We start from the raw sequence: 9,713 nt of genomic DNA on the forward strand, positions 1-9,713 counted from the left end.
GTTAGAACATTATAATTCTCTGGCGACGATATTCTATCAATATTAAATTTCGAAAATAAAATTAAGGACAGGCGATACGTTCCTCAATAATGTATATTTTTTTTCTGAAATTTTGTCATTGAAATATTGCTACTTTAACATGTTTACTCACAAAAATTGAGGTACCTTACCATGCATTTGTGCACGATACCAGAGAATAATTTTTTCTTATATAATCCTTTTGGAAAAAAAAATTAATTTGACAATATCAACTTTTTTAGTGTTTGGATTTTCTAAAGACGATTAGAAACTGGTTTAGAAATCAGAAGGTAATTAAACTTTTGAATCTTTTTCATACATGACGAAGATATACATAACAGATATTTGAGGAACGTATCGTCTGACCTTATAAAAAATCTATAGATCTATAATAATTGAATGTATCCGTGTTGCTTTTCAATAACAGGGAATTGTGTACTTCACAATAAGAAGAAAAACAGAATGAATAAAATGAAGTGTCTTTATCTATTAATTGAGATCATTTCTTTGCAGAGAAGAAATGACTGTTGACAGAAAAATTACACTAACGCCGTGTTAAATGTGTAATTTGTTGATGAAGATGAAAAGTCGGAGAGACATTTTACTCTTGCTAAAGTTGCTGCATTTATCAAAAAATAATGGACATTATGAAGGAGAATAATAATAACACAATCTTTCGTTTTATCGAAGTATCTAATCATATTTACCAAGAAACCTAAAATGTAATTTGTTGATAGATTCCCTATCCTCTGTGAGAATGTATATTCAGTAAAACTCGGTTATAGCGAAGTTCTGGGGACCTGTTAATTTACTTCGTTATATTTACATTTGCTGTGTTTTTCTACTAAGAGAACTGTGAAATTGATTTAAAAGTCATTTTTGTGCATACTCACGCGTAGAAATATACACGGTGAAACTCGCGATAAAGTGACGTCACAATGAGGCTACAGAGACGTAAATAAAAATGTTACGATATAGGGCAGCAAGAAATTCAAATATTGAGTATATTATTAGTGCTTTTAAACTCGTAAAATGTAAATATAAGGAATGTTTTTAAGCTTAGTGTGAATTATTGGTGTGTAAATCACACAGACTTGCACGTAGGCATATTTTTCATGAAGCGTTTATTACAATCCGGGATTTGGTCTAGTTCACGTTCATCCTGGTGAAGTAATTTAGTTTGTTAATACCATTATGGCGGAATGACTTAAGCCTGTGCATCCAGAACTTTTTCTTGCCTTTTCTCTGAACGTCAGTCCATCTTGGATTATGTCAATAACCACTACTGTCATGTCCTCCCATTTGTGACCTTCAAGGTTGAAATGTTCCCCAACGGGTTCATTGAGTTTTTTGGTCCTAATGGTAGAACGTTGATTATTGACTCTCCTGCGGAGATTTCAGTATGTTGGTGAAACAGAATCTAAAAGGAAGTAATTTATTTAAAACAATTTTATAGATTATCAATTTATCTAGATGCTATGGAGCTGCACAGCGACCGAGAAATAAAGAACATTCCTATCACGATAAATGCATTCCTTATTAACCTTGAAAGTGAAAGGGCATAGACTAGACTGTTTGATTTGAAAATGGAATATCAATTGCTTGTATGATGTATACTTTAAAAAGTGCTGGGAGTCGGCAATACAATATTTTTATACATAACATAATTTAAGCAAAGTAGGAATTATTTAGCTATTGTAAGCATTCTGACAAAATTACGAGTATTTCAGAAATGTCTCAAACTAGCTCCCAGCACTACAAGGGGTCATTAAAAAGTTCGTGGACTATCGCCATAAAATTAAAACCGTTTTAGGTACATCAATGAATTTTAAAATATTAAGTTAGAATCATCTTTTCTATCTATAGAATAAACCACAAATCATAAGTTTTATTTTTTAAAAGAAATTGGTAATGTTTTTGTAAGAAATGGTATGTCTATAGACGGCGTAACCTCGAACATGACGTTCTTTTTCAACCTGAGCGTAACTGAGAAAAACTCGTTTGATATGAGCATCCAAAAATCTCGATAATTCAGTCATGTAATTGGACAAAATTGTTCCGCAAAATGTGCAATTTTTACATCATTTTGTAGGTTCTATGAAATTTTATCGTATATGAGTGTCCAAACAATTAAGGGCTTGAAAATGACGTCAAAAAGGGGGAGGGGTTTCTCTTTCCGACATTCTACAACGTTTTGCCCTAAAAAAAAACCTGGTATAGACCAGGGGAATGTTTAAACTGTCTACAGAGAAATAAAATGCATCCAGAGTAGTTGTTTTTTAAATGCCAAAAGAGATTCAGAGAGATGAGAGATGCACAGTTAATGTCGATTTGTAGTCAAGGTGTGAAAAGTTAATCACGTCAAAAAGTGGCGTTGATCATGTGTGGTAGATATTGAACTCCAACCAGCAAAATATGCTGCCATAATCAAGCAAGGATTTTGCCCCATGTATAGATTCATTTTCAGTTTTATATGCATTGAAATCAGTTGTTCATGACATTGTCATGTCATATAAACAAGACAGGCCCCACCGCCATAAAACATACTTAAGTCTGAGAATGTTCTCAAGTCTGAGAATTTTCTCAACTCCTCAATTCTCAGACTCAACCGCCGCCATAAAAAAGTTGAGTAACAAAAAAATTCTCAGAATCAGTTTTATTCTCAAATATTTGAGAACACAAAAAAGGTTACTTAAGTCTATTCTCAACCATCCAAAATGGCTGCTGCAGTTAGACATCGACGAAGACAGCGAAGGCAAAGAAGAGTTTTACCGCGTCCTCGGATTTTTTGGGATAGAAGCAATCCTTTGGAGAGTCTGGATGAGGAGGAGGTGTTTCAGAGATACAGATTTCGACCAGCCTCTATTATTTATATTGTCAATTCTCTCAGAGACCCCTTGGAAAGGGAAACGAAGAGGAATAAACCCATCTCCCCTCTGCTTCAAGTTCTTCTCTTCTTACGCTTTGTTGCATCAGGTGCACATCTGAGACTAGTGAGTGACAGTCTACACATTTCAGAGTCTTCAGCTGGGCGTATTGTTAAGGCAGTAGCTGCTGCACTCATCCAGAGATTCATGAGAATCATAGTGTTTCCAGCGGGTGAGATGGCTGTGCGAGTGATGGAAGGTTTCCGCAGAATTGCAGGTAATGCCACTAGCATGATAAACAACTCAGAATTCTAAAATGAAAGTAGAGTCTCGACAGTTCTTTACGTCAATTACGAACTTAAAGTTCAGCACAAGTAGCAAACATTATCAGTTCAAATATTGGTAGGTTTATAAAAACCCATTTTACAGTTTTATACCCATTTTTGGTGCTTCCAGGTATTCCGTGAGAATCAAATTCTTTGGAATAAATCTTACCAAATCACAACAGCGATCAGTTTCCAAGGGCCGTAACTATTATTGGGTTTCCAGAGGTTTCGTCCCTTAATAAATTCGGCTACTATAGTTTTGGCCCCAGGCCCAGGATATGACTTTTTTTGTTTTGCTTTGTTTTCCTTCTCACAGTAGTTTTTGGAATAATAAAATTGTAAAAGGGAAAATAAATTATAGCCTAATAGGGTTTTGTGGGCTAGGTGTACATTGCTCACCCGGGATTCTAACTCCAAAAAGAAACTCACTGTACATGTATGAAATATATGAAATTGTGTTTTTATACTGCTTAAGTTTTGAAATGCAGAAATGCAAAGGCAGACAGTAATTATTGAATGCAAAAAGTCAGGTACTTTGGAAAAATTATCGAAACTATTTTCAATATGTACTATATTTCTGTGATTTTTTTTAATTATGAGCAGTGAATAGTAAAGCAGGTTATAAAAGGGGGATCACATTAATTGTCTACCTAAATAATTCAAATTTTGATACTGCACTTAAATACACTCAATGGATAAATAAATAAATAAATAAATTAATGAATAAATAAATAAAATCCTATGAATGGGGGTTAAATAATGATTTAACTTATATATTTGTATATACATGTAGCTCTGTTCTACTGTAGAAAAAACTGCAATAAATTATTGTTAAACTGCCTTGCTATTTACCTTTCATGGTTTTTGTCAGGATTCCCTAAAGTCCTTGGCTGTATTGATGGAACTCAAATTCGCATTGCCACACCAAAATTTAATGAAGCAGATTATGTGAATAGAAAAGGCTTTCATAGTCTGAACGTTCAGGTACTATTTCACAAAACAATATAAATATTTTGAAATCTCTTTGAATTTACCTCTCTCATGTTTTTTTAAAGAAATAAATAAAAGCTTCAATACCTATTTTTATAAAAATAATAATTATACAATCATGTGCATATATATTTTTTTCCAGATGGTATGTGATCCAGATTTCCGCATCACATCACTCTCTGCCCGATGGCCTGGGTCTTGTCATGATGCCAGAATTTGGAGGACATCTGGTTTATATCAAAAATTTGAAAATGGTACATGTATTTATTTAGTAATTTCTTTCAGTACTACCTACATATTCACTATATTAAAACTAATATGCATACAAAATCTTCTTTTGTATAGCCCAATTACTAGCAAGTTAGGAATTATACCTACAATCAGATTTCATTTTTAATGCAGGTGATTTTGATGGCATTCTATTAGGAGACTCTGGGTATCCACTAACCAGATATTTAATGACTCCCTATTTGACACCTCGTGACCTATCTGAGGAGAGATTCAACTCAAGTCTTTGCAGAACACGGGTTGTAATAGAACAAACCTTTGGAATTCTAAAAAGGAAATTCCAGGCCTTACATTTTGGTCTTCGGACAACACCTGACCAGGCAGTCACATACATTACTGCATGCTGTATACTACACAACATTGGTTTGGAGAGACAGGACACCATGATCAGCACTGACTGCAGAGACTTGAATATTGCGGAGTGCCAGCAGCAAGTGATTAATGGTCCTTTGCCACAAGCCAGAAATGACGGAATTGCAAAGAGGCAATCTATCACACAAGGGTTCTTCTGAGGTCTTGATGTTTGAATTGAAAGGTGTCACTATCAACCCTCAAGCAAATTTCAAAACAAAAATTAGACCAGTATTGAATATCATAATCAAATATTTAATTTTGTCTACATTTCTGATAAGAGACCCATGGGTCACATCACTCACATTAGCACTTTGACTAGAGAAAAGCAGAAATACGTTCAGTGTTGAAAACTTAAATTATATATAAGTGGTCCAAACCTAACACTCCACCCTACCCCCATCCCCCAAAGGGGGGGGGGGATTCGAACAAACTTGAATCTACATCTACACTAACTGAGGATGCTTCCATATTTCTTTGACTCATAATGGCTTTGGAAGATTTTAAAAGATTTATCTCTATATCTTTCTATAAAAAGTGATCCTATATTAAGGCCCCACCCTGCCCCTGTGGGTCATTATTTCAACAAACTTGAATCTACACTATGTTTGTTTGTTGTTTAATGTCCCTCCTGAGAATTTTTCACTCATATTGAGAAGACACTACTTGCCGGTGGAGGGCTGCAAATTTTGACCTATACTTGGCAATCAGGGCCATTGAGGAGTGAGGGATCTTTTTCGTGCCAGCACCTACTGTGACACGGGACCTCAGCTTATACGGTCTCATCCGAAGGACCGGTGTTCACATTCCGCAGTGGGATTCGAACCCACGACGTAAGGATCAACTCCTTACACCGCGACTCTATAGCAGATGCTCTAATCAGTGCGCCACGCGGGCGACTCTACACTATGTAAGAAAGCTTTAATTTATATGTTTCATCTTTTTGGCTCAATGGTTCTTGAAGATTTTTAAAGGATGCCATTAAATTTTCAAATTCTTAATTGTCTCTCCTTGAAAGAGGGTATGGCCCTTCACTTGAATAAACTTGAATCCCCTTCACTTAAGGATGCTTTTATAAGTTGAAATTGTCTCAGTGGTTCTTGAGAAGAGGTCAAAAATGTTAAAAAGTTTACAGACGGACAGATGCCAGACAAAATATGATCAGACTCTCAGCTCAGGTGAGCTAATAAACATTATCATTTCCTTTAACTAGATAACAGAATATGATTTGTGGTATTAGCTTTACATTATTTATTTAGCTTTCTGTCATCATGAGCTGCCATCACCAATAAGTTTTTCATTTGGCTATTAATGAGTGCAGTAATATATTATCAGAAAAAAAGAATAGGCTTTTCAAGTTTGATTTATTTTATTGTTTAATAATTTTGTTTAATATGAAGTTTCAAAATTTCTCTGTCACTCGCACATACTAATTTATCTATTAACATTCTGGCAATGTTGTTAATTGTTCCACAAGACAGGGGAAGGATGCTTGAATTTCAAAAACCAGTTTTTGTTTCTTTAAAGTCAGCACCTCTTTCTTTAAAGTTAGAACTTCCCTCTCCTCTCTAATCCTTTCAATCTCCTCCTCTAGTCTTTTGTTGTCGAGGACCAAATTCCTCTTTTCTAATTCATCCAAGCATTTCCTTGATTCCTTCTCTGTAAAATTTTAAACAGATTAATGTATGTCTGTAACAAGTATGTCTATAACAAAAGAAAATGTTACATATATGTTATGTATTATTTCATCATTTTGACTGTGTCTGCATGTAGACTATCTGAATTATTAGCAATAATTTTGGGTGAATTCTAAAGTGCAGAATACAATTTAAAATCTTGCAATTTTTAAAATCTAAAGTTCCAGCATATTTAATAGGAATTTTTGTAGTGAAAGAGTTATTCATCTGATAAACAACAAAATTGAAATGTGTTTGTTAATAAATTCATACATATTTTACAAACCTTTGTTGTTTACTCTCTTTTTACCTTTTGGATGCTCTGCAAATTAAATGCAAACAAATACTGTTAAGTAATATACGAACAGAAACATAAGAGGCCCTGGAGGCACCTTTACCACAATGCTCACCTGAGTCACACTGGCTTTCCTGTTTTTAGATGTAAAAATGTATGTACATGCATCGCAAATACTTTTAATGTATGAAGATATATACACTCACGATGAGAAAAAAAATCAGTGACCACTGATCCTGGGAGACAAGTATGAAATGATACCCGCTTGTCCCCTTGATGATTTTGCTGGTTTGAATAATACACACTGACTTTGTGTAGCTAAATTATTGGAACAACCATTACTTCTCAACGTGAACATGAATTTCAATTTTTACTTAATTTGACATTTACTGGAACAGCATTCAAAATCAGAGACAAGCAGATTATGATGCATTCAATGTTTGTGACGTCAAAATAAATTCATAACTTTAACATTTTGACCTCCCTGTGAGTGTTAAGTTGTGGTACATGTATTATAAATGCCAAAGTTTTCAGTATATATGTGTTACAGGTAAATCAGACATCAAATGTAAATATAAGCTGAATTTAGTTAATAAAATAAATTCCATACCATGCATGCTGATATCTTCCAACTCTGCACTTCCTGCATTTTAATCTCAACAGGCTCTTTTCTACAAATATTGAAAAAAGTCAAAATACAAAAAAGCTTAGACAAAAAAATTAATTGAATCTTTATTTTATTTTTTTTTTTTGTTTGGGGGGGGGGGGTTCTGAATACAATTGCTTTTTAGATTATGTACCTTTTTGTGTACTTTGTTCAGATGCATGAGTTAACTCTGCTGTCATGGATTGAAATGGGACTGGTGCTTAAAATCAAGATAAATGTATGCACATTATATTGTTTAATTTACATGCAGAACTACATAAATACATGTATAATGTCAGCTGTTTATGGCAATTAAACTACATTTGGAAGATAAAATAAATATTTCTTCTTTCTTTCTTATATCTTAATTAGTTGTTAACATTTTATTTAGAACAAGGTGTCGAAGTAATAAAAGTACATTAAAACATGGTTACAGCAAACACGCTTATGATGAATTCATGCTTGTAGCAAAGTGATTTTTATTCCCTGTGGTTTTAAAACATCATTAACTTAATGGATATAACAAATTATGTTTAAAACGAATCAAAAGTTTTGTCCCAAGTACTTCACTATAAGTGGGTTTTTTTTCTGTATTGATAAATGTACGGTACCATCAGTGTCAATCCCTCCTTCCAGTCCATGTATGTTTGGCTCCCCATCTGATAGGCCTAGAAAGGTCTCCTCCCCATGAGTAAGTGGTGGTAATGAGGGCCCCCCTCCAGTTTTGGGTTTTTGATACTGTCCAACTTCTCTTTGCCTGCAGAGAAAAAAAACTATAATGATAATAATAATTCTAACATTTCTGAACTACGGCCATAACTTTTATATACATATACATGATTTATCATTATAGTTAATTCATGCATGAATGAATTCATCATTGTGTTTCAATCACCATGATCAAATAAAAATTAACAAATTTTAAAGTAACATGTTACTCAATAAAAATATATGTTATACTTACTTAATGACTTGATATTATAGTATTTTTTCCTAATCTCCCCCAATCCCCTTTTCTTTGTGTTAAACTGACTTGACAATAACAAAAGTAAAAGTAAACAAAAAGGGGATTTCCTTTTCTATTTTTAGCAATGCACATGAATTTTTATCGTGTACAGCTGGTGTAAACATCTATATAGTATTCACAAGTCTGCCACAAAGGTAGAACCATTTAAGCATAAAAAGTCATGCATATATATTTATATACAGTTATTGTGCATTGAATAACATACATGTTTAAGGTAATAATTTTTAACTCGGCTAATGACCGCTGGCCTAACAACTGCGACCTACTTTGATTAAAGAGTGTATTCTGTATTAGGTATTTCAAAGTATAATTAATGCTTTGAATTTTTCCATTAAAAAAACAAACTTACGAGTTTAATTTGTCAGCAATGGCATTCCACTCCTTTCCTCTGATGTCTTTTATTTTGCCCTTTACCCCGCTTCCCTTTAATGGGCCAAACAGTGCCTAGACCTCTCTTTCACATTTTCTATCAATGCTATTTCCTCTTCTTTGCTCCAATTTTGAGCTCTAACTCTTTTCTCCATGACTTCCATCCTAATATTTCAGAATGCAGACGACATATGACAGTCCCGAATTTGTTTACATGTTTTTCCAACAATTTCTGCCCTCTCGCTACTAAAGAGTTCCACTGGGCCGCTTTTAACATTGAGAAAAATCCGCGAAAACAGTCTCGCGAGAAAAAAATCTTGAGAAAATTCTCAACTCAAGTCTTGAAAATTACTCAGCTGAGAATATTCTCAAATCGTTTTATGGCAGTGAATTTAAGAATATTCTTAGCTGAGTAATTCTCAAGACTTGAGTTGAGAATTTTTTTGAGAATTCTTAAAGTTTTATGGCGGTGGGGCCAGGTTTTAGTTTTAACTTAACTCACGGGAATCTCATCAAGATAAGTGTATTGAGACGGAGGGAGTATGCATTGAGAAATAATGTCGTTGTCGGACGACATGAAAACAAAGCAGGACAGCGCCGATTGATCATATATATATATATATATATATATATATATATATATATATATATATATATATATATATATATATATATATATATATATATATATATATATATATATATTCATTTTATAATAATTTGGCAAATTATCAACGTATCAAGCTAAAATTTTCAACATTTCTTAAACTTTTGTTTCCTGGTGAGCTTGAGATAAAAGATACCACAGAGTCTGACACATCTGTTTCATATTTGGATATTTTACTTGAAAAGGACGTTAA

At 33.6% G+C, this 9,713-nt stretch overlaps 1 protein-coding gene and 1 pseudogene across 1 annotated transcript; one reads left to right on the plus strand and one right to left on the minus strand.

The window, feature by feature from the left end:
* The first annotated feature begins 4,343 nt into the window (after positions 1–4,343).
* On the plus strand, positions 4,344–5,008 carry LOC133180096 (putative nuclease HARBI1). Its single transcript, XM_061314676.1, has 2 exons — positions 4,344–4,455; positions 4,604–5,008. Exons 1-2 carry the CDS (start codon positions 4,344–4,346, stop codon positions 4,999–5,001), a joined length of 510 nt encoding a protein of 169 aa, XP_061170660.1. The 3' UTR covers positions 5,002–5,008.
* A 1,261-nt stretch (positions 5,009–6,269) lies between these two features.
* LOC133179752 (uncharacterized) lies at positions 6,270–9,017 on the minus strand (annotated as a pseudogene).
* Positions 9,018–9,713: the final 696 nt, after the last annotated feature.

Source organism: Saccostrea echinata, unplaced genomic scaffold (assembly GCF_033153115.1).
Source record: "Saccostrea echinata isolate AGI-Se365-2 ecotype Australia unplaced genomic scaffold, CSIRO_AGI_Sech_v1 ptg000005l, whole genome shotgun sequence".
NCBI lineage: Eukaryota > Metazoa > Mollusca > Bivalvia > Ostreida > Ostreidae > Saccostrea > Saccostrea echinata.